Raw genomic sequence first — 26,005 nt, 5'->3', positions numbered from 1 at the left:
TTCATTATGTTGGCCCTTTATTTTTATGCCTTATTTATTTGTTGAAGTTGATCATCTTGTCCTTTGTGGCATTTGAGCACAATGATCTTTGTGATGCCATTCTACCTTAATGGTCTTTGGATAATAAACTCCTGTCATGGAAAAAATTCTATACATCTTTATCTAGATAAATTGATGTAAGAATGTACTAAATTATTAAAATGAGGAACCCATATAACGCATATGACCAAAAAATATATAAATTAATAACAGTCATAACACAACTTAAGATAATGTAGATTGACATCTAGATATAAGTTTTCATGTTAACTTATGCGAACAGAATAACCCGTGAAAAGTGTTTCATTTTGAATGCAAAGATACACCAAATTCATGTCAAATTGCGTTAAAGGTAAACAGTGTTTGACTTTGAAGGGTTATCAGTAAAATTTACTGAACTGCTCAAACATGAAGCAGTTGTAAATGGGAAAAATCGAAAAAATCATAAGAAAACAAGACAAACTCATCAAGGAAGATGGCTTTCTTATATACATATATACAGGAATCACACACATAATCACAAAAGGCAAAACAAAAACAATTGACAAAATAGTGTTAAACTATTTCATTGCATGCATTGCAACAAAAACTAAGTTGCTAATAGTAAACATTATTCATCCCAGAATACAACCCTCATGAGTCATGACCATACACCATATTGGCCACAGTATCACTTCCATCGCTTGAACATGCCATGCTTCCAACGCTTGCCGAATTTGCCATGCTTAAATTTCCCATTCTTAAACTTCCCATGACCAAAGAACCCATGATGATGACCATAATGAGCATGAGTCAAATGGTGAGCACCATACATAGCGGCCGCAGCAGCAGCACCCCCTGCTAACATTCCACTAACGCCACCAGGCCAGTGCCCTGTTACAACAAGAAGTCAGTACCCACCATGGCTTCATATTGAAATCAAATCATAAGCCTTCATCCGGAGAAGCAAAGATGCATTATCAACATAAGCACATTCCAGAAAACATTAGGTGAGAGTCCTATTAACAGTGGCAGAGCCAGAATCTTAAGTTGTGAGGCCACATGGTTCAAAAAATTTTTAAGTAACCAACAGCATCAAATGATCCAACTAGCGCTCAACCATGTGGGATAAAGTATTTCATATGTAAACTATTTCACATAGAACATATATTGTAAAGTTTGTTATCTATTCACCCTAATCCTAATCAATAGATCAGATGACAATAGCTTCAAGTTTCATTGACAAGAGAAACAAAAGATAAACAAAGAGAGCAAAACAGAACACAGTATTAAATTACATTATGGAAACATGAACTGGCATCCAATGAGGGAAGTTACAAAAAAAAACCTGCCAAAATGTGTAGTAGCCTCGTCACTCGTGAGCATATATGAAGAATTCCTTTTCGGATCCACTTGGCCAGAACTTATACGGAAACTTGAGAAAGATCAAATAATCATTCAACAAGCTAGGCAAGATCAAATAATCAGTCAACAACCCTGATAATTAGTAACAAATTCAACTCTGATGATTTTTAGCAAAGAAAAAAAAATTAAACTCGATGATTATTCAGCAACATAGCAACAAATTCAAGATTCAATCACTAACAAATTAATTGATTACCAATTCAACATCATCTCAAAATACAGGGAGAAGGGAATCTGGGAAAGGGAGAACAGGGGAAGTGATGATGCGTGGACTTACCAAGGGCGACTGGGTGACGAAGAGGACCCGACCCTAGAAGAGGATGAGCGACGAAGCAAGTGAAGATCCTACAACAGTCCACGATCCACGGCGACTCGTGACGGCGATTACTTGAAACCAGAAGATGACGAGCGACGACGATCCGACGAGTGCTTCTGTTGCCGGCGAGGAGGAGCACAGGGAAGGCCGCGAGACGTTGAAACGCTGGCGATGACCTCGATTGCGAGACAAGAGAGGAGAGAGGGAGAGATCTTGCGTGCGACGCACAGTGAGACAGATGAGAGAGATCGAGCAGAGAGAGACAGAGAGAGAGGATAGGAAGAGGAGAGAAGAAGATAAAGAATACTGAAACCTTCAGAGGCGTGAACGAGAGGGTTTCTGAACCCATATGAAGAACAATTTTGGTTTTTTGTTTTTTTAATATGTTTAACCCAGATGAAGAAGAATTTTGATTTTTTGTTTTTTTAATATGTTTTTTTTTGTTGTTTCAATTATTTGAAACTATAAAATTATGATTAATTGAATTTTAAAATTTGATTAATTTAAAAGGATATTTTTGTCTAATCAAATAAAGGAAAGATGTTTAAGACTTTTTATAAAATTAAATAAAAAATATATTTTTATTTTAATTTAATTAAAGGGGTGTATTAGTAAAAGTGGTGATATAATATATATTTAAAAAAGAAAAAATTAAATACTGATGTAGAAAATAAATTCCACATGGCTTGTTATTACTTGTCCGTATTTAAATATATCGGTACGTATGAATTTATCATCGTATCGTAACAAACACCTTTATTAACTTGTTTACTTTAAAATAATTTGATCTGCTTTTAATTAATATTAGCAATTTTTTTTTTTAGAAATAATTCAAATTTAATTCATCGTATCCTCATTACGTCCCCATATACCTCTCCACCTCCCAATTGAAACAAGTTGAACATAATTTCTGGGAAGGAAATTAAAGGTTTGTGTAAAATTACTTTTGGTCAACGCCATTAATATTAACATTAAGAGGTGGGGGATGTGTTCCAATTAACTTCCAAGTTCTCATTATATAAAGCATGACCGAATAGAGGTACCTCTCAAACTGAGTGCATCACCAACCATGGCTTTTGCCGATTTATGCTCAACTTGCATTGCTCCCAATATTTATTCTAACTGTAATTAATATATATATATTTGCTTCTAGAAATTTATATACGTTTGTCAGTTAAAAAACCTCTAAATGACTCGATAATAATCCTCTAACCTGCTGTGAGTGGACACATTGAAAACCATTCACGCTGCTCTTCCCACCAATGTGTTTATTTTCCACATCTAATTTATTTGATGATATTTCAACTCATTACATAGAAAATATATATTTATGGAAACTTGTTTGTTGTTCCTAACTATTATGATTTAAACGCATACTTTTTTATTGAATCGCCAACCTTTTAAAATTTATATATCAAATTGTCATTCTTTTACATTTAGGTTTGTATCTATTTAAAAATTTTGTATGGAATAGATTCAAATAGAAAATTTAATGAACAGAGAAACCCTTGACTTTGTTAATTACTTCTTGTTATATAGTATTTTTTTTTATACCTGTGCTATGGATGTGATCAATGAATGGGTTCATATTACTATAGGTACCAGTGGATTTGATGTACTAGTAAAAGAGGAGGGACGGAAAGTCTATAGTTGGCAATGTAATGTGGATAATGTGGCAAATAGTGTTGCTGTACCGAGTCACTTGAAAAATCAAACGACAAAGGTATGCAAGGGTGTAGCTACAACGTCTATAGGGCCAACAAAGCTGGTAGACTATGGTGATCAGGCAGCGGTAGTTGCTACGGAGGTGCGACGGAAAGTGGTTGACGATGAGGATATAATCATAAATTCAGACTCGATTTTGAATGAGTGGAGTTATGACAATTCAAGGCACTATCAATGGAAACTGATAACGTATCAGCCAATTGATGGCAATAATGAATACTCGGCAAATTTGGTGAGATATGATTACAGTAACGAAGTGGATTCAGAGGCTACCGTCCCTTGGAGCTATAATGATAACCATAATGGGCTGGGCAAGGTGTGTGCTAAAATGTGATATATATAATAAGGTGGGCTGGGCCAGCAATGCTGATAACTATAGTAGATGTGCTATGGGCCAAGAGGGCCTACGGACTGTTTCTAATGTTAAGAAGCGCGCTGCTGAGGACTCTCCTGGGCTGGATCCGCGTGTGCTGGGTCGGGTCAGCGAACACCAAAGGGAAGGAACCGGATCTGGCAATGATTCACGGCTGCTAGGGATTCCTTGCGCATTAGGGGGCGATGGCGCTACGGCTTGCGAGGGAGTCCCCTGCGCTGAAGGCAACCAACACGAGCAATTGAATGGTGGTGGCTCACATCGGGGGCTCTGTTTGGTGGACACTGTTTTGGCGCGGGGAGTACGTGCAGCCCGTGGAGAAGCTCGACTGGCGCATGGCGATGGAGGCGGCAGCGGCCATTAATTGTCAACGAAGCCACTCCCCGGTCAGTTGGTGGTGGGCAGTGGGTAACCGGAGCTGTTGGTGGCAAGAAAAATGAAAGAGGGAGCCAAGCGGTTGAAGCAGAAGACCAAATAAGTAGAAAACAAGCAGAAAGGGTTGTTGGGCCTGAGATGTGGGATGAAAGGCTACTAGGGGTTGAGGCTGTAAATGAAGGGGTGGACATCGAACTAGATAATGGTAGTAATTCTGGAATTCGCCGGTGGAGATAAGGAAGAATTAGCTAATAAAAGTCTTGGAATCGGCTCCTTGGGGGACAGAAAGCTCTCGGATCAGTATGATAGACAGTGTGTTGGTGACAGACAGGACCACCTAGGAGAAGAAGAGCATGACCATTATGATGACGGCAGCAGCACAGAGTATCCAAGATTGGAGGAGCACATGATGGAAAATAAAAAGACTTGGGAATTAGCCAAAGAATCAGGATCTATGCCGTGTAATGAAGAAGATGACATTATGACTATCCTCCAAGAATAGAATGAAGAAATTGTTCAAAAGAGAAGACTGGCAAAACAGAAGGCTAAAGCAAGACGGAATAGGCCCAAAATTCACAAAAAGGTGTGTAATAAAATCTTAAAATGATTTTAAGTTCTTGGAATGTTAGGGGGTTAAGGGGCGATGGGAAGTTGGGGATGGTAAAGGAATTAAAGAGAAAATTTAGATTGAATTTGTTAGGCCTGGTAGAGAATAAAAGATAAATAGTGACCAGATTTGATGTCTTAAAAATTTGGGGGAATGGTGCGGGAAGGGAATATGTGGGGTCTAATGGTGCGTCTGGTGGACTGTTGTTAGTATGGGATAATGACTTCTTTAATATGAGAAATTGCTATAAAGGAGAGAGGTGGTTGTGCGTTGAAGGGATATTGTAGGAAAATAGTGTTATCTGTGCATTCTTCCTGGTCTATGACTCGCATTCAAGAGATGAAAAACTTGTTGTGTGTTAGGAATTGAGCTACATAGCCGGTTTGTGTTACGGTCCCTGTTGTTTCTTGGGGGACTTTAATGAGATTCTACAGGTGGAGGAAAGGCGTGGCAATGATAGGCTACCTCTGTTGGCAGAAGACTTCAAGGATTAGATAAATGACATGGGACTGGTAGACTTGCCGCTGACTGACCGTAGATTTACATGGTTTAGAGGGCGATCTTGTAGCCGTATTGATAGAGCTCTGGTTAGCCTGGAATGGCTTGAGGTGTTCCCTGAGTCTCGCTTGAGAGGGGGGTCATGGGGCCTGTCAGATCACTGTCCTATTATAGTGGATGATAAGAGGCCAAGGGAGGGTTCGAGACCGTTTCGAAGTCTAGATTCATGGTTCACGCATGAAGGGTTTCTAAGGATGGTCAAAGAGGAATGGAAGGAGTTAGGAGAGATACAGTTCACTGAGAAATTGAAGGCATTGACGGATCCTTTGGAAAGATGGCATAGAGCTAATTTTGGGGACATGGACAAGAAAATTATGAAGTTTGAGGAAGAGATCAAGAAGATAGATGATATGGTGGGTAACAGAGTTTATGATGGAACGGTGGAGGCAAGAAGAAAGGCATTAGTTGTGTGCTGTGAGAAATGGTATGTGAGGAAATAACTACATTGGAAGCAGATGTCGAGGTCTAGGCATGTGAGGGACATGGATAAAAATACAAGATACTTCCACAACTTAGCGTCTGCAAGAAAGAGAAATAATAGGATTGTTGCACTGGTCATTAATGGACGTTTGATAAGAAATCAAGCTAGGATCAAGATAGCCATCAACGAGTTCTACAAAAATTTATATCATCAAGAGAAGTCTCCGTTGGTGGGACTCAGAGATGGTCTGGTGGATGTGATCAGTGAGGAGGATGCTAAGGCTCTAGATGTGATGGCTACAACATGAACTTCATAAAGAAGTGCTGGGATGAAATTGGCAATGAATTCACGGCAGCAGTATTGAATTTCTTCCAATATTCAAAGCTACCGGCAGATGCTAATGTTACGTGGGTGGCGCTAGCCCCCAAGTTTACTGGTGCTAAGAAAATCAAAGACCTGCGACTAATTAGCATGGTTGGGTGTGTGTATAAGGTGATCTCGAAGTTGCTGGTGAGGAGAATGCGAGAAATTATGCCAGGGCTAGTAGGTGAGACACAAAGTGCTTTTGTCAAAGGTTGAAAGATTCATGATGGGCCCTTATCGCATGTGAAATTGTCCAATGGTTCAAGCTGAGGAAGAAGGAAGCGGCAATTATAAAATTGGATTTCCAGAAAGCATATGATACAGTTAAGTGGAGTTTTGTGGACCTTGTACTACAAAAGATGGGCTTTGGAAAATGATGTAGGGGTTGGATAATGTAATTTGTCAGTACGTGTTCTATGTCAGTGCTGATTAACGGCTCGCCTTCTAAGCCTTTCAAGATGGAAAGAGGACTGCGACAAGATGATCCTTTGTCTCCTTTCTTATTTGTACTTGTGGTTGACGTGCTACATCGGATGATTGGAGAGGCTATCAGGAACGGCCGTATATCTCCGTTATTGGTAGAAAGAGATCATATAGAGCTGTCGCACCTTCAGTTTGCAGATGATACAATGTTGTTCTGCCCGCCTGAGGAAGAGACCATAAAAAATTACAGAAGGCTGCTTCGTTGCTTTGAGTTGATGTTAGGCTTAAGTATTAATTTTGATAAATCTAACTTGATTCCTATTAATTGTAACGAGCAGTGTGTACAACGTATGTGTAGGGTGCTGGGTTGTAAGGATGCCACCCTTCCAGTAAAATACCTGGGGATCCCACTTGGAGCTAATCTGAGGTTGGTTAAGACTTGGAAGCCAATAATAGATAAAGTGGAGGAAAAGTTTAGCCATTGGAAGGCCAAGGCCCTTAATAAAGCCGGCAAGTTGGTGCTTATCAAATCTGTGTTGAATAGCTTGCCGGTTTATTATTTGAGCTTATATAAGATGCCCAAGGCTGTTGCTGAGAAGCTGATTTCCTTGCAGAGAAGATTTCTTTGGAGTAAGGAGGATGGGAGGAATGGTATGGCTATGGTTAAGTAAGAAGTGGTACAGGCTCCTAGAAGGCTAGGCGGACTGGGAGTTGGAGATGCTGTGGTCTGCAACACAGCTCTTCTGTTTAAATGGTGGTGACGCTTTTCAAAGGAGAAGTGTCCGCTGTGTAAGAAGGTGGTTTGTTCCTGCAATAACCTGGATCCAAATGTGCCCCTGGCCAACCAAGTAATACCTGCTCGGGGGGCCGTGGAGGGATATTTGTCAGTTACAGCTCAAGAATCAAGAAGTGAGATAGAAGATGATCACTGGGTTGTCTATGGAGGTGGGGGATGGGAGAGGTACTCGCTTTTGGGAAGATGTCTGGCTTTCTGAAGGTTCGTTGAAAGATCGTTTTACAAGACTCTTCTCTATTTCAAACCAAAAGGGATCAGTGATAGGGGATTGTGGGTTTTGGGATGGGTTAGAGTGGATATGAAACTTCCAATGGAGACGACAACTGTTCCAATGGGAGATAGATCTAGTGAACCAGCTACACGATGCATTAAGGCTGGTCAGGCTTGCACATGACAGAGAGGATAGGATTGTGTGGAAATATGATAAACATGAAATTTATTCAACTAACTCTTTTGTGCAGGTAATGCAGGCGGAAATGGTCCTGGAGGATATCACAAGCTATAACTTTACTAAAACTATTTGGAAAGGACTAGTCTCGCCATGAGTGGAGTTGTTTGTTTGGTTTGCTTTGACTGGCAGGATTAGTACAAAGGAGAGACTGAGTCGGTTTGGGGCTATCAACCAATAAGATACCTTGTGTGTTTTATGTAACGAAAGTATTGAGTTTGGTCACCACTTGTTTCTTGGCTGTAGTTTTGCTTGGCAGGTTTGGTGTGCATGGTTATCGTATGTCGGTAGACAATGGTCTTGCCCAGGTACGTTGAATGAGCATTTCTTAAGCTGGACAGAGATATCACAAAGGAAGGCGGAGTGCAAGAAATGGATGGTATACTTTTGTGCGATCACCTGGAACTTATGGTTGGAAAGGAACAGAAGGATCTTCCAAAACAAAGGAAAAGGAGTTGAGGAGATTATTAACATGTCCTTTCTGAGTTACAAGGAGTGGTTAGGTGTGGATCCTTTTGTTGTTGATGGCAATGCCAGAGATAACAAAGGGGTATATGTTATTGTAGGTTACAGGGTTTATCATTTTGTCTTATCGGAGTGTGTTCTCTATGCTCCACTTTATGTGTTAAGCTCCTCTTTCAAAAAAAATTATATATAATATTTTTAGTTAATATATAATTTAAAATATTTAATTAAATATTATTTTATATTAATTTTTATTTTACATTCAGTCTTTTTTAAATTAATTATTTTTTAATTGTATAAAATTATTAAAATAAAATTTAAAATTTATTCAATACAACAACAACAACAACAAAGCCTTGTCCCACTAAGTGGGGTCAGCTACATGAATCAAATCATATTAACAGAGAGACCGTTTACATGTAGATCTCGTTTGACCACCTCATGGATGGTCTTCTTAGGTCTTCCTCTGCCTTTCGCCCCTTGTCCATCTTCCATCTCATCCACCCTCCTGACTGGATGTTCTATTGGTCTTCTTCTCACATGTCCAAACCACCTGAGACGTGATTCAACCATTTTTTCCACAATGGGTGCTACTCCAACTCTCTCCCTTATATCTTCGTTTCTTATTTTATCCAATCGCGTATGACCACTCATCCATCTCAACATCTTCATCTCTGCCACACTCAACTTATACTCGTGCTCCCCTTTAGCCGCCCAACACTCCGTACCATAAAGCATAGCCGGTCTTATAGCGGTGCGATAGAATTTACCTTTAAGTTTTAAAGGCACTTTTCTGTCGCATATAAAACCAGATGCACTCCGCCATTTTGACTAACCTGCTTGGATCCTATTATTTACATCCTGTTCAATCTCTCTATTATCCTGTATGATGCACCCAATATACTTAAAACTTTTAACTTTTCATAGAATGTTTTCTCCAATCTTCACCTCTATATTAGAATTTTTCCTTCTCAGACTGAACTTACATTCCATATATTTCGTCTTGCTACGGCTTATGCGCAGACCATACACTTCTAGAGCTTCTCTCCATAACTCTAACTTCTTATTTAGGTCTTCCCTTGGCTCTCTCATAAGGACGATATCATCGGCAAAAAACAAGCACCATGGTACAGGCTCTTAGATGTACTCTGTGAGTACTTCCAAGACTAACGTGAAAAGGTATAGACTTAAGGATGATCCCTGGTGTAATCCTATACCAATAGAAAATTCTTCTGTCACACCACCTTGAGTCTTCACACTAATTGTAGCCCCATCATACATGTCTTCAATAAATCATATAATCGTATCATATACAAGTGTAATTTGTTCCTGACAAAAGTTGATCGCATGAAGATGTTTTATTCTTTGAAACTAATTATTATTAAATTATTATTCTAATTTTAATCAAAATAAAAATAATATAATACAAATTATACTTACAAATAATTTTTATAAATTATATTTACAATTTTATCCGGTTCATTCCTCCTCTTTACAATTTTAAAAATTATTTTTTTGAAAATTTTGTGTTTATTTGTAAAATCAAATATACCCATTTAGTATTGTGTATAACTTTGTGTACTAAATAAATTAAAATTCTTGCTATTAATTGTGAAAATTATAATTATTTGCTTATTTCTTTAAGCTAAGTTTTGTTCTTATTTGTTTTCTCTTTATTCATTTATTATTTAATTCTTTTCCTATTCTAAATATCTAAATAAAAAAAAAAAGAAAACAAAAAGTACTCTAGAAAAAATGTTAAGGTAACTAAAAACGTTTATATATGACTCGAATACTTTATTTTTTGGAGTACACTATTGTTTGATGATTTTTTATTTTTAAATACTTAAATATAAAAAAAAGACTAGAAAAGATGTGCTTAAATAAAAGTACTTAGGTTAAATTACCATGTTTGTCTCTATCATTTAACAAAATTACACTTAATTTTTTACCATTTAAAAATTTTTTATTGATTCTCTACATTTTTTTAATTTTATAATTAAATCTTATTATGCCAAAAATACTTGAGTTATCAGAATAGTTTTTTCAAATTGAAAATACTCAAACTTACAGGCCAAGTTCCTAAACATTAATATATTCTCATTCTCAGAATCTTTAGTTAATTTTAACTTTCTTTACGCATAAGGATCTAATTATAAAATTCAAAATGATACAGAAAACTAATTAAAAACTTTTAAATCTTTTCTCTGATTGCCTAAGTCCTTGACCACTTCCCTGAAATCATGTACAAGAGGTCATTTCGTAGTGGACTGATTAAATTTTTTAGCATATCTTGCACATCTTGCAGTCCTGGGTCGTTATCGCCTTTCCCCTGGGATGGGTTCTTTCTCTATTAAGAGAGTCCCGGTGTAAACTCCTCTACTATCTTACTGCAGCGGATTCCCAAGAAGCCAATTCTCTTTAGGGGTGGGGGTGGGGGTGAAGGGGGGTTTACATACAAACGAGGCAAAGTGGTTTATGATTGAATCTCAGAGGCATTCTTATTATTTGGTAGATTCAAGTCCATGGCCGACTTAATTACAAATTTGGTAAAACAGAATAGTAGAGTAATTTAACAGTCAAACTATCTATCAATTATTGCCTATAGTCCTTCCATGAAGGACAGCTTCATGAGTGGTCACCATTCTAAATCATATAATTTCAAGACTAAAACTAGCTAACTTATGATGCAATATTTGCCACAATGCAATAGAACCTTTCCGATTTAATCATAGGAAGACACTAAAAGATATACACTGAGGCAACATTAAATGTAGCTTAGGTTTATGTTATGTGATGATGTGGTAACTAATCAACACAAGACCGTCCATAAGCACACTAATACTAATTAAACAAATAAAAACCATAGAATAATGGAAATCAATGAATAGAGAATGTTCATGATTTTGTACAAGGTCCTCGAGCTATGAACAACACGCAAGAGAATGTGAATGAAGAAGATGAAATGAGATTTTGCACATATTTTGAACTCACAGACTACGAAATAGAGCACTAGAGAATCTTCGAAATGTGTAGAAATATAAACAATAACATCACATAACAGTGAAAAGGAAGAAATGAGTACCTTGGATTTGAAATGAAACTGAGGTTGAGAGATGAGAGGTAGTGGCGAGAAAAGACTTTAAATAAACGGTGGTGGTAGGGGTTAGGGTTTTGCAAATTTTGTAGATTGGGGACTAGGCTTCTTGAACCAGGACTTTTCAAACAAAACTTTTTTGAATAAAATGAAATTTGGGCGAGGTACAAATTTCCTATGGGCTAGACCAAAATCTTTCGTGAGTAACATCAGCTTTATATTTGGCACAGATGGATGAGGGTCTGTGTCCCTTAACCATCTCTCCCGGGTTCGATACTCACTGGAGGATGGGAATGGAGTTTGCTTGCTTGGGAGGGTCGCCCACTTTGTGTGCCTCTGCAGTACCCGAGGGATTAGTCATTGGGCTTCCGGCCTGATGGATACCCTGGTACACACCAAAAATATAGATATATATTAAATAACATTTAAACCAATTTGGGTTGGTCGAGTGGTCAGCTCACTCGTCCGCTTAAACAAGTGTTGTAAGTTTGATGTTGTGTTGCTATCAAATTTGTGCTAAAAAATTTTATAATTAATATTTATCATAGAACTACATTCACACATTATACTATACATATGTATTAATTATAGTATACACAAAGAAGTTTATTCTACTAATTACTTCACCACCACTATCAATTTGCACAAAATATAAGATAAAGTTTATTATTTATAGGTCTTAATCTTAATTATTTTAAAATTAATATAATTTTACATAAAAATAAATTTTATTTTAATGCAAAATTTAACTGCAATATACTTATGTTTGATCATAACTTGAACAGAGTGATAATTGTAATAGAAGATGTACTCATTATTGGTACCATGGAACAAAATATTTTCATTAAATCTGTCCTACATCAGGAGCATAAGCATGAGCAGTAAGCATTTGCCAATAGAAAGAGTCCAACACCTATGTAATTATTAGTTAAAAATTTGTGCAAGATGTTGAGATGCATTTTATTCATTTGTTGAACGATAAGAGTTGCAATTTTCTATTAACTTTTCTCCTTAAAGAATATGAACATGTCTCTTTTCTGTGGAGTTGTTCTTTTTCATCTTGTAATCATATTTGTTTATTACTGTATTGGAACAGCATATGTGCTGTGTGGAAAAAATAAACCTACTAAGATATGTTGACAAAGCTTTGTGGTTTGGTAGTAAAATTTCGATGGAAGATTAAAATCTTGTATATTTTATTGTACTTTTTTAGATGTATATTTTAATATTCAATTCTTTTTGTCTCTTAGGAAAGAATTTTTGATTGGGAGCTCCTCACATAAAAATATTTAAAAAATATTTTTTTAAAGATATTTTTTAATAATTAAAATTTAATACATATAATCGATTAAACTGTGTTATTTTTGTTAAAATAATAGTTGTAATTTTGCAAAGTAATCTTACAGTCAGATAAAAAGATTTTTTCTGGATAACATATTCATGCCTTTCTCACTCATATGACATAATTTCTTATGCCATAAATCAGTTTCATCAACAAAGTCAGCAGCATTAACAACATCTTTCACAATCTTTGCTTGAGTTAAATAAAGAGTAGAGTGTCATGTACCTCTAGCAACAACCATAGAACCTTTGGTGAGCTTCCAACTATCACGGGAGAATGAGCTATCCAAGTCTTCATCACACAACTTACCAATAGAAAGTAAGTTCAACCGAATATTTGGAACATGCTTCACACGCTTCAAGTCAACTTGGTACCGTTGGAGGTTTCTAAGCAAACATGTCCAACACCGGCACATTTTGCAACACCTTGATGAGCCATTTTCACATCAGCAAAATCACCAGGAGTATAAGATGTAAACAAATCCCTCCTAGATGTAACATGAATAGAAGCACCGCTATCAATCACCCAACTAGTGCTATTATTATTATCAACAAGGTTAATAGATTCAAACTCCTCAACAAGAAGAAAATCATCATGAGTTACATTAACCTTGTCTTTATTACTACCATCATCTTTATTTGTGCTCTTGTCTTTACTTGCCTTGGCTTTCTCTTTCTTTAACTGCCAACAAAATTTCTTCACATGTCCCTTTTGACCACAATGATGACACTCAGTATTCTTACACTTTTCTCGAGACTTGCTTCTGCTTTGATCTCTACTTTTAGGACCTCGACTTTTGTTTCTCCCCCTAGACTCAGAAACAAGAACATCTGAATGTGTAGTCGATGTACCTTGTGACTTTCTTCTCATCTCTTCATTCAAAATACTACTCTTGACAAGATCTATAGAGATTACACCATCAAGAGCAGAATTGGATAATGACATTTTGAGAATTTTCCACGAGTCTGGTAAGGAGCCAAGAAGTAACAATCCTTGAATCTCTTCATCAAACTTGATACCTATGGAAGATAACTGATTCATAATTTCTTGAAAATTATTCAAGTGATCTGTCATTGATGTCCCATCTGTATACTTCAAAGCCAACAACTGCTTGATCAAAAATACCTTGTTATTCCCAGTTTTTCGAGCATACAACTATTCAAGTTTAATCCAAAGGGTCCGAGCATGTGTCTCTCCAATAATATAGTTCAACACATTATCGTCAACCCGCTACCTAATATATCCACAAACTTGTCTATGTAACAAAAGTCCAATCATCATCAGATTTATCATTAGGCTTCTCTGTACCAAAAATTGGTTGATGAAAATTTTTGACATAAAGCAAATATTTCATTTTTGACTTTCATAAATCATAATTAGGACCATTAAGAGTGATCATCCTACTAGTATTAGTATTAGCTTCCATTGTTCACAGAATCACAAGCCCAGAAAAATACCAACTAGCTCTGATGCCAGTATGAAAGAGCCTAGCAGCGGAAACAATACAAATATCCAACACAAGAACAATATGGAAGCACTCACAACACAATATGGCAGCAACTATAACAAGCAAATATAGCAAGTAAAGCAATAACAAGAACACACCGAGATTTTAACGTGGAAAACCCCTCAATGTGAGAGGTAAAAACCACAGGTCGTCCAGACCAATGAAATAGCTCCACTATAATCAAATGAGGTACAAGAGAGTCTCAAAGAAAGTACAAAAGCATGCATATAACTAGCCAAAACATCAAAGCACCAAAATTTATAAATGAGAAGCAAGAAGATGAAAAATACCCTAAAAAATAGAGCTGCTGTCGAAGCCATTTTCTCCCTTTGCAGACTACTAATTAAAATCTTCACCGTTTAGAATAAAGAACAAGATAATAAAAATCTGCAGTCCAAATTTCACGTTGATCCAACAGTGAAAGAATGAGAAAATGTCGTTCAACGATTGCTGCTCTGTGTAAAAATGGGAAACCTATTTTCTCTCTTGTGAAGCCGATTTCTCTCACTGAGGACTCCAAATCAACATCTCAACCGTCCAGAATGTAAAACAAGATGAGTGAAATACACAGTTTAAATTTCAAGCCGATCCAACGGTGAATGAATGAGAAACTGCCATTTGAAATTTACTACTTTGCATAAAAACAGGAATCCTGTTTTTTCCTCTTCTCTCTCACTTGGTGGCTATTCTCTCTCTCTCAAAAGACCTCAAAATCTGATTAGGGTTGTGGCACAATGAGTGCAAAGAGATACCCTCAAAAAGTTGGGCTTGGGTCTCACAAAGGAGAGAAAAAACCAACAAAAGTAACTATAATATCCTTATTATAAAAAATAACTATAATATCTCTATCATATATATATATATGGATTTGGATCCTCTAAAGTTTGAATTTCACTTTAGAGAATTCAAGAGTAGAAGATCACACTTTACTCTCTAAAGTAAAATTCAAACTTTAGAGGATCCAAATCCATATATATATATATATATATATATATATATATATATATATATATATATATATATATATATATATATATATATATATATATATTAATTTTGAAAACTCTAAATCCTAACTCTATGACAATAAAAAAAAGAGTTAGAATTTAGAATTCTCAAAATTAATATATATATAATAAGAGTATTTTAGTCATTTGTTATGATAAAAGTATTGTAGTTATTTTCTATAAAAAATAATATTATAATTTAGACTAAATCAAAATTTAATTCACTATTTTTTTTAGTCAAATTAATTTGTCTAAATAATTTCAATGATAAATTACTTGTGTAAAATCATTCTGCTATATCAGTGGATTGCGAAAAATTGGATACCGACTTTTGCATGGAATTTATGAATTTTTAATAGGTGAGGATATATTTAAAATAATAAAATTTTATTAATATATAAAATTGTGTTAAAATTTTTAATTTTGATAAGTATAATTTAATATTAAATAAACAAACTAATTTTAAAAATATATTTTTTTAATTTCTTAAAAATACTCTTAACTTTAAAAAATAACAAATAAATACGTACATAAATTTTTTTTTCAAGTCTAATAACAAAAAGAATATGTACTTCTTAAAACAATTTTACTAAACTAAACTTTAAAATAATGATTCCTAAGAATGTAAGTTGTATACGTTGAATTGATATTCTGTACGTTATTTTTTAATTTATTTAAATACACATTAATAATCCCTCAAAATTTAGTTGGTGGTGTTCTATTTAGTGCTCCGGTAATTCATAAGATGTGAAACAAATTATTTGTATTATAAATGTACTATTTTTTAATTGTGAATATGATAATTTTTTAAATATAATATGTAATATCATGATTATCATCTAATATTAAAAACACTAACTATAATATCACCGTCATATGTTAAATATTTTATAGAGTGAAAATTATAAATTATAATTTTTACGAGAGTTACCTGATACATTGATTTGGACTTGAACATAAGGTCCAAACTCCTTATGAGACAGCGTCTGACTTGCTCTTGTGTCGAGATGTTGCTGTTCGAATTTTTCGTGAGGAGGTGGAATGTGGTACCTGCAAGAGACTCTGATACTTAAATTAGCAAGGGTTTTAGGCAGATTTTTAGTATATTAGAACGTGAATCTACATGAGAGGGCGTCAGTGTATTTATGGTAAAGCCGTTAACCACCTTTGTTGGAGTAGTTCCACCTTTGTTGGTGGATAACCGTTCTTTTATTTTAGGGGTTGTTGATATCTATCTTTCAGGGGAAATAGAGATAATTGGAGAGATTCACAGAGGCAGCTACTTAATTGGGCAAGTGGAGCTAAGCTCCTTTTGTGGCGTCCGACCTCTTCAAAGAGGTCGGTATACGATGGAAGCCACATTTTTTAGTTGGGCCTTTTATCTTTATTGGCCCTGACTTTATTTGTTGGGTTAGGGTATGAACAGTGCCACTACTTGAGTCCGAGCCTTCAAGAGGTCGAGCTCAAGCAATTTGTGGCTTTCGTTTCGACATCGGGTACACCACCTCCTAGAAGTCAGGTACTCGACGCGTTTTTGAAAATTTGAACATTGCCTCTTTAAATGAGAGGCGAACGTTTCGTGGCAATTTCCTTAAGATCCGTGCACGTCTTTAAGGAGGGGGTGAAAGGACTATTTTGCCCTTTTCTCTTATAAGAGTGCTTGCACGCTCCTCTTCTTCTTCGTTGCCTCACTTCTTTCCTTCTATTTTTCCTTCTTTTCTTGCTTTGTTACCACTTTTAATTCCAATATTTCTCCATCTTGGGTCCTTTGAAGATCTTGCTTTACTATGTGGAGGGGAATGTTCGTGTTTACTGCCATTGGACGTGCTCTTTTCTTTCTCCGAATCTTCATTAAGGTTGGTGCTCTTGATTCTTGGCTCCTTTTTGAATCTATTTGTACTGGGGAAATCTTTTGGGTAATGGCAAAGGTTCTTTATGTGATTAGTTTTGTGTGTATCTTTGAAATTTTTCTTTGAAAAAATTGTTGACTATTGTTACTTTGTCTAAAAGCTCCTTTTTAAAACTGCTTTTTGTTGATTGAGATTACTGTTGATTATCTGGCTATGTTTCTGAAATTTTTGTGAAACTGTAGCCATTTTGTATTATAGCCGTTTTGTTGTTTGTTGATTGCATTTGTATTGCTCTCAATGGTGTCGTTACTGATAGTATAAGAGGGACGCAATTTCAATGCTTTCTGTATGTAGAAGATCTTTAAAATTGCGTTCTTTAGTTTCATTTGCTTTTACCCAACTTCTTTCTGACGACATCCGAGCTCTTTTAGAAACGATTTCTTTATTTTGTATTTGTAGGTGTAGCCTTTATGTCTCGATCTTTCGTTTTCAGTATGTCGTCAAAAGTTTTCCCTAATCTTTTGGCTTGGGTAGATACTTCTGTCCTTTCTTCTGTTTTCATAGTCGATAGAGAGTATCTTGATGTTTTTCATAGACATCATAGGATATGCGAAAATAGAGAGGATGTTTCTGTAGGCATCATAGGATATGTGAAAATAGAATGTGTTTCTCTCTTTTAGATAACTCAGAATGCCCATTTTTCTATGCATATGAATGCTTCTTCACAATGTTAGGCATTTCACTTCCCTTTTCCGATTTTGAGACAAATTCCTTTGGGCATGTAATGTTGTCCTTTCCCAGCTACATTCGAATTCCTGGGTTTTCTTAAAAATTTATCAGCTTCTATGTCGGGAGCTTGATGTCCGACCTTCTGCTAAGGTCTTCTTTCATCTTTGTGTTGACCAAACCTGGGTTGTTGAAAAGGAAGTCTTCTTGGTTTTTCTTTCGTGTTGTTCAGAGCAGAAAGATTTTTTTTCTATTTTTGATGAATCATTCCACGACTTTAAGAACTATTTCTTTAAAGTCTGAGCTGTAGAGGGTGCCCGACCTTTCTATTTAGATGAAAATGATGAGCCTTCTTTTCCGTTGTACTGGGAGGAAAAATCGGTGATAGCTAAGTACAATGTAGATGCATTAAATGAGATTGAAAAATGTTTTGTGGACATGTTGGAATAGTGCTGGGTCCGGGCTCCTCACTTGGAAACTAAGAGATTCTTAGGGGATCCCAATCAGCTTTGGTATGAGCTAGGTAACTTTCCGACCCTTAGCTTTTATGACTTCTTAGTTGTAATTTGTTTGACTAATGTGCCTTTTATTCTTGCTTTGCAAAGATCATGGGTCCCAAGACTGCCGCGATTAAACAACTACGCCAAACTCAGAAGACTGTCATGGCTCGTGGGCTTCAGGATAAAAAGGTCAAGAGTGCTTCTTCCCGTCCTTCTCCGAAGAAGTCGGATTCTGGCCCTTCAGCTCAAAAGAAAATCATTTCCACTCCAATAAGTCGGCTAATCTCTCTCGACCTTCCTCCAGAGAGTTCTGTTGTTCCTTTTTCTCACTCATCTTCCGAGCCTCCCCCAAAGAGATAAAAAACTGTTGAAGAAGGGAGTATTTACTACAAAGGTTTTGACGGGATTACCTGGAGTGAGAGAAATATTCTTCCTCACAGTCGCATCAGTATGGATGATGTGGCTATCCAAAATCACATCTAGCTTATGGCGCAAAATGGTATTCGGATTGCGCGAATATGCACATCCTTGGCCAAGGAGTTGAGAAAGACTCCCCTTAATGTCACTCAAAGCTCTCTTGATGCTATTCGAGCCGAGATGGAGAGGCTAAAGGAATTGAAAAAGAGTTGGAGGAGGAGAAGACCGGGTTGAGGTCCGACCTAGAAAAATCTTGGGCCCAAGTAAAGACGATGGAGGCTGTCGCGACTATGGCAGAGGGGTGAAGAAGAGTGCAGATGAGAGTTATACCCGAGTTTATGGGAAAAAGCTTGACCTTCAGGAAGAGTTGGGAAAAGCTAAGGAGAGGTATGCCACCCTTGAAGAGTACATGATTGAAGGGATGGATGAGATGTTCAACAACCTCAAGTCTCAAGTCCAAGTCCTTGTCCCTGAGGTCGATCTCTCCCTATTTAGTCAGGACAATATTGTTATTGATAGGAAGATCGTACCGGCCCCTGAAGACAAGGAAAAGGAGCCATTGCCCGACCCAAAGTCTTTGGGACTACAAGGCTTCTCAATTTTCCGAGGTCCAGCCTGAGGTCGTTATGTGGATCTTCCTCCTTCACCTCCTGGAGCTATCTCTGCTGTGTCGGTCTTGGTCCATCCTCCGACCCCTCCTGGCTGAGGTAAAGATGCTGATACTGGGGAAGACCTTAACCCATTGCTTGGCACTACTTAGTAGCTTTTTAGGGCTTTCTTTTGGCTATTCTTTGATGGCCCGACTTGTGGGTCTTTAAACAATTTATTTTTGTAATAGCTAGTAGCTTTTTTGAACACTTTATTTTATAATAGTTGTAGCTTTAACGACCTTTTTGAAGTTGAATTCAAATCACTTTGGAACTTTAAAGAGCCTTTGTAGTACTTCTTTAATAGGGAAAAAATCTTAAGGTTGGAAAAAAGAGTACACCAAGGAACAAGGCTTACTTTCTAACTGTAGTACTTCTTTAGGTTACACGCGTGCTAAAACCTCGAGAGCTCCCGTCCTTGCAGGCCGAACACCTTGTAGTAACATTTTTGAAAGACTTCAACAATTTTGTAGGGTTCTTTTTAATTTGCTGTTAGTTTTCCTTCGCCTGACTTCTAAACTTCAATGTTATTTCGGATCATTATGATGTCGTTTGTGGTGAAACTTCTTTTGATCACCTTCTGATTATACCTTTGGGCCATCCTTTGTTTTAATGCTTCCTTTCTAATCTGAGCTCGTTCTTGGACTTCTGGGAGGAGGTCGAACTCTTCCTTTTGTGCTCGGGTATTGGCCCCTTCATTGTAGAATATGACTCGAGGTGATTATTCAACAATTTCTATAAGGATCATGGCTTCTATTTCGTAGGCAAATCGGAAAAGAAACTCCCCTGTTGTGGAATGAGAGGTTGTCCGATATGCCCATAAGACTTGAGAAAGGTTGTCTGCCTATTTTTCCTTTGCTTCTTGCAATCGGCGCTTCAACCCGACCAATATGACTTTGTTGGCTACCTCAACTTATCCATTGGCCTGAGGGTGTTCCACCAATGTGAATTGGTACTTTATTTTTAAGTTGGCCACCAAATTTCTGAAGGTTGAGTCAGTAAATCGAGTTTCATTATCTGTGGTGATGGAGTGGGAAACTCCAAACCTTGTGATAATTTTCTTGTAAAGGAACTTTCGACTTCTTTGGGCAGTGATAGTTGCCAGCAGTTCCACCTCGATCCATTTGGTAAAGTAGTCAATCCCTACTATAAGGTATTTGACTTGCCAGAGGGTTATCTGAAACGTTGATTTTAGCCTGGACGTGAGGTCCAGACTCCTTGTAAGGCAACGTCTCACTTGCTCTTGTGTCGAGGTGCCGCCGTCCGAGTTCTTCGTGAGGAGGTGGGGGTGATACCTGCAAGAGACTCCGATACTTAAGTTAGCAAGGACTTTAGGCAGATTTTTAGTAGATTAGAACGTGAATATACCTGAGGGGTGTCAGTGTATTTATGGTAGAGTCGTTAACCACCTTTGTTAGAGTAGTTCCACATTTATTGGTGGATAACTGTTCCTTTTATCTTGGGAGTTGTTGAGATCTATCTTTCAAGAAAAATAGAGATAATTGGAGAGATTTGCGAAGGCAGTTACTTGCTTGGACAAGTGGAACTGAGCTCGTTTTATGGCGTCCGACCTCTTTAAAGAGATCGGGTATACGATAGAGATCACATTTTTAGATTGGACCTTTTATTTTTATTGGGTCTGACTTTATTTGTTGGATCAGGGCATGAACAACAATCATAAACTTTAATTCTTTAAAGTACCAAAATTGATTTTGTCTAGAATCATATTTAACTACTATTTTCATGTTTTTATTATTAAAAAAATAATGAAACTATTTGCAGTATTTATATACTTAATAAAAGATATATCAAAAATATTGTAGCATAAAACCTATATATGAGTTACATTAAGACAAAAAGTTATTTATATTAGAATATCACCATGGGTACATATGTTTTATTTAACAGACCTTTGTAAAATCTTTCCCAAGAGCAAACCAAACAAAAGTACTATATTAGCATTTATATTAGCCAGGCACAATGACATTTCAATTTTCACCTATACAAACATCCTCTGTATGCTGGTGTCCAATAATCTGGTCCACTGTTCTCTCTGTAAATAAGAGGAGTACATGAAGTTGGAACTAAACAAAGTCCTCTAGTCCTAAGGTCTAATTTTGCATCCTCCTTGTGGTGATCTTTTCTATCCAAGCTTCCCCATGGATCCTATATTATTAAGTAACACCAAGAGAAAAATCAACAATAATGCCATTAATTTGGTATGTTATCGTTGTTAACGATGAAGAGTGAAAATTTGATACATGTGAAAGAATATTGTTCCTCCCATTTTCATATGAGTTGTTTAATTTTAAAATTTTTATTTTTCAAAAAAATAAGTATCCACTTAATAAATCAATGTCAAATTACTTTTTTTTTGTGTTCAGTCATGCTCTCGAAATAATAATAGAGAGAATAAATTAGTAAAAAAGTAAAATAATTAAAGAGAATAATTATTGTTATTAAAGACAATTTTAAAACATATTTTTTATTTTTATAACTCTAATACATTTTAATCACTTTTTTAATTCAAATAAAAATTTAAAAGTGGACATTATTATTTGAGAAAAGAGAGAATACATAAGAGAAGTTTCTTAATTACCTTGTGGGAATTAGACTTCAAGTAAGGGTTGCTTAGTAGCTGCAGCAAGCACATGCAAGAATAATTATTATTGTGAATGTAAACTAGCCCAATATATGTTAAAGGAATAAATTAAAGCAACATAGCTCTTAATTATGATTATTTTTCATAGTACAAGATAATTGTTTGCGTTATATACATACTGGCTTACAAGAAGATTAATTAAGTATATCTTTCACTCTTATTCTTTACATAATGTGTTTTCATAAATAACTTTGTAATTTCTTACCCCCAAAAGAAAAAGAGTTCGTAATAATTCTTATTTTTGGGATAATTAATTTCGGTGTTTATGGTACAAATAAAAGTGTACGTTGCTATAATTGTGCATGTTGTTCATGGGATAGAGGGAAAATGTGTTCTTCTTCAGTGTAACATTAAAAAAATGGGGAGAAAAAAGAAGAAGAAGAAAAAGGAAATTAAAAGAAAGCAACAATAATTGGTGTATTATTATATAATTATATTTAGTTGCATTAGCATGATGATTCAATAATGAAGGAAACTTTTTCCAAAGTGATACGTACCTGGACTTGTTCTTGAAGAAACTTTATGTACCCAATTGCTTCAAACAGCACCGAAGCTGTGTCTGTCTGAAATTCAAGAAAGAAAATTGGATCACTATGAAGTAGTAGGTAGTGAGAAAAGTAGAAAGCACTGTTAATTATTTATTTAAATATATACAAAGTTGAGAAGGAAAAAAAAAAGTTAATAAATAAAGAAATAAAAAGGAAGAAATTAGTGCAATCCGTAGTAACAACCTTTCCAAATGGAGACACAATTTGTTGAAGGGCTGTGATCTTGTCCCCCAGCTTGACTTTGGGTGCTTGCACCTTTTAAACAAAATAAAAATGAATAGAAGCTTCTTATTAATTTTAAATACACAAGTTTCTTTTTCTTCATTTTCTTTAAGTTAATTAATATAATTCACGTTATTGAAAATTATTAAAATAATTAAAATTAACTATTGTATATTCTTATACAAATACATATGTAGTTCAATTAATTTTAATAGATGATTTTAACATATACCTAGGTATGGTAGTTTTTCATTATATATATTGTTATGTATACCTTTGTAGAAGAAGCTGTGGATGTATCTTGCTTAGGCTTCTTCAAGATTGCTTCTGAAGATTCTTCAGATCTTTTCTTCTTTACTTCACGAGCTGTTGTCCCCTCTACTCTTCCATTATTACTTCTATTTATCTGCATATTTTAGAAAACAAACTTAATTAGTAAACTTTTTCTTTTTTTTTTATTTTTTTTAATAAAGATAATGTAAGGAAATTAAAGGAGAATGAGAATTGATATGAACACTTGACTTCAGATTTAAATAAGATGTAAGAGTCTTAATTAACTACTAAATTTTGAGTTTAACTGTAAAAAAAATTAATTAACCTAAAAATGATAAATCGTCTGATATAGATTCCTTCCGCTTAACAATTATTGTCAAGGTTACAAAATTGGTAAATAAAAAGATGATTTTTGTTTTTTGCTTTAATATACCAATTTTGTTAATTCAACCATGCATTATTATTATTGGAAGGAAAGAGTATATATATATATATATAATCTCACCGGGGGTGTTGTTTGAAGACCTTGCTGCTTCTTTGATTCAGATAAATTATTCATGTATTTGATATTAGGCTTTTGTGCATGGATTCCAAGAACTGGCCTCCCAAGCCTACTATTGAAGGAAATAACATCTGAGATGTTTCTTGTGCATGAAGAAAGGTTTGGCAAACCATGGTAAAATTTATTACCACTATCTCCTCCCATCACTGAAGAAAGGCCATTAATTAATCCATTTTGAAATCCACTATTTGTTTGATGATGATGAAATTCTTCCTTCACCTTTGTGGGATGATCATAGCTACTGATTGGAGGGTATGATGTGGAATCTCCAATAAAAACTTGTTGCTTGAAATTACAATTAGGGTCATGATGATGATGAGATTGTGGGAATTGATGATGATTATTATTTGTTGGTGGATGATCAAAGTGGCTACTACTAACTTCAGGGTCAGGTGGGGCAATAGACCAAGTGCTAACAAGATTAGATAACTTAGTCAACCTTTCATTATTCTCAATCAATGCATCATCACTGAACCCATTATTATTATTATTATTATTCAAGTGCTTCTCAAAACTGTTGTTGAATGATGAAGAAGTTGATCCACCACTATATTCCCAACTAGTAGTGGTGTCAAGTTTCTTCAAGTAGTCACATGCCGGTTCTTCAAACATGGAGCTTGTCATGTTCTTAGATGATAGTGCATCCAGAAACTTCATTTCTCCCATTTCTTCATTGTTGTGCAACTCCCCGTTTGATCCAACAGCTCTATAAATTGTTTAAAAAAAAAAACACACCAAATTAACCTTAATATATTTAATCTATGTGGGTGCATATCAAATTCCAATTTTGATTTTTTTACACTCGAGATCTTTTTTGGATTCAAATATACAATAAAACAAAATCAATATTAAATATATATTAAGGTTTTTGTTGGTTTCAATGAAATCAGAAAAAAATCTTAGTTTCATAGTATGAAAGCATTGACTAATTTGTGGATTGGATTAGCAAAATCTATAGAAGACAGAAAAAAAAATAGTACCTTAACTCTATTTAATAGGCTCCTATATAAACCTTATAGCACCCTATATTATTCCACCTAAATAAAAGTTATTTATTATTCCCTTTTCTCTAATTCTCTCTCTATATATACATATATAAACAAAGTTGTTTAGAAACTATATCTATATAAAAATAATTAATAATATGCATAACATAGAAATTTGAAGGTAGGTATAGTACTCACGATAGAACATGATTCCAAAGATGATTATCCTCAGCATGTTCCGGCAAGAAGTGATTGTTGTTGGAGGAAGGATCAAGAAGCCTTCGGGAAGAATCAACAGTGAGGGTTGAATGGTTGGAGGCATTAGTGAAAGATGTTGAAACAGATATATCCTCCTCACAAGAACATGATGAAGAATTATTAGGGTTTGTTTGGTGATGATGATGATTATTATATGCGTTAGTATTAGTAGCATGATTTGCATGGAGGTACCACCAATTGAATGAAGCAGGAGAAGTGGTTGCAACTGAGTTCCCACCACATCCTTCAGCCATAGCTAGGGTTATTGTGTGTATGAGTTTCTTTCTTTTTCTTTTTCTTAGTGTTGGTGTTTGTGGGAGTGGGAATTTATGGAGGGGAATGCTTCATAACGAGTGACGTATAATAAGTTTGTAGAGCTAGGTTATGTGAATTATAGGGGAGACAATAAAATATGCAACGTGAGTTTTCTCCACTAACGTTCGTGGGTAATTATTATAATAGCCTCATGGGACCATACCATATATAAGTTTCGCCTTAAACTTCTCTACTATATGGTTAGGGTTCTTAGTTTTGTTTTGCTACCTACACTGTGCACTTTCTTCCAATTTCCTGTCCCTCATCAATAGTATTACCCTTCCTTCAATTTCCATGTGTGTTAATTCAACACATGTTTTTATATAAAAATAATAATTAGTTATAAAATGTAAATGTTTATTATATTAAATAATTTAGTTAAATATATATTAAATTATGAAGGGCTAATTCATTTAGTTTTTTTATTTTGAAAAAAATGATAGAGTTTGACAAAAGGTTCAATAATTTTAATTATATTAAGTGTATACTAAAATTAATTATTAAAATTAATTATTAGAATAAAATATATTAAAAATAAATTAAATTATATATATTATATATAAATATATAATAACTAATTTTTATGACTTATTTTGATGTGCAAATAATATTTCTACCGTAAATTTATGTGAAACAAAAAGATAAAATTTATAATACACTGAAAACTCAAACGATAAAAAAGATTAGAAGTTTTATTGGTACCCTTAGTTCCAAAGCATAAATTTATCACGGCAACCTCAATGGTTGAGACTCCTCTCTCATAGGTAGGTAAG

General features: G+C 35.3%; 2 protein-coding genes across 3 annotated transcripts; both read right to left on the bottom strand.

Annotated features, from left to right (window-relative positions):
• Positions 1–526: 526 nt before the first annotated feature.
• LOC107618067 (uncharacterized) lies at positions 527–11,500 on the bottom strand. 2 transcript variants are annotated; one of them, XR_002353330.2, is made up of 3 exons: positions 11,399–11,500; positions 1,367–1,484; positions 780–912 (listed from the first exon to the last, which is right to left on the bottom strand). XR_002353330.2 is itself a non-coding variant. In XM_016320000.3 (2 exons), exons 1-2 carry the CDS (start codon positions 2,106–2,108, stop codon positions 710–712), a joined length of 591 nt encoding a protein of 196 aa, XP_016175486.1. In that variant the 3' UTR covers positions 527–709. The 2 variants fall into 2 exon arrangements, 1 of the variants encoding a protein (XP_016175486.1); XM_016320000.3 differs by lacking the exons at positions 1,367–1,484; positions 11,399–11,500 and adding an exon at positions 1,721–2,108 and having other exon boundaries at positions 527–912.
• Positions 11,501–21,237: 9,737 nt separating this feature from the next.
• LOC107619737 (basic helix-loop-helix (bHLH) DNA-binding superfamily protein) lies at positions 21,238–25,284 on the bottom strand. The gene is made up of 7 exons (XM_016322029.3): positions 24,858–25,284; positions 23,617–24,379; positions 23,113–23,244; positions 22,800–22,871; positions 22,566–22,631; positions 22,006–22,044; positions 21,238–21,572 (listed from the first exon to the last, which is right to left on the bottom strand). Exons 1-7 carry the CDS (start codon positions 25,169–25,171, stop codon positions 21,402–21,404), a joined length of 1,557 nt encoding a protein of 518 aa, XP_016177515.1. The 5' UTR covers positions 25,172–25,284; the 3' UTR covers positions 21,238–21,401.
• Positions 25,285–26,005: the final 721 nt, after the last annotated feature.

Source organism: Arachis ipaensis, chromosome B9, assembly GCF_059453495.1.
Source record: "Arachis ipaensis isolate K30076 ecotype BB chromosome B9, ASM5945349v1, whole genome shotgun sequence".
Taxonomy (NCBI): Eukaryota; Viridiplantae; Streptophyta; class Magnoliopsida; order Fabales; family Fabaceae; genus Arachis; species Arachis ipaensis.
Note: the sequence above shows the minus strand (reverse complement) of the source record. Positions and strands in the feature narration are given on the sequence as shown.

Coding starts and splice junctions, on each gene's coding strand:
- LOC107619737 (XM_016322029.3), bottom strand. CDS start 25,171: ATGGCTGAAGGATGTGGTGGGAACTCAGTTGCAACCACTTCTCCTGCT. Junction 23,245..23,616: donor GTCTTCAAACAACACCCCCG/GTGAGATTATAT, acceptor TAAAATATGCAG/ATAAATAGAAGTAATAATGG. Junction 22,872..23,112: donor CCACAGCTTCTTCTACAAAG/GTATACATAACA, acceptor TTTGTTTAAAAG/GTGCAAGCACCCAAAGTCAA.
- LOC107618067 (XM_016320000.3), bottom strand. CDS start 2,108: ATGGGTTCAGAAACCCTCTCGTTCACGCCTCTGAAGGTTTCAGTATTC. Junction 913..1,720: donor TCGTCACCCAGTCGCCCTTG/GTAAGTCCACGC, acceptor TTGTTGTAACAG/GGCACTGGCCTGGTGGCGTT.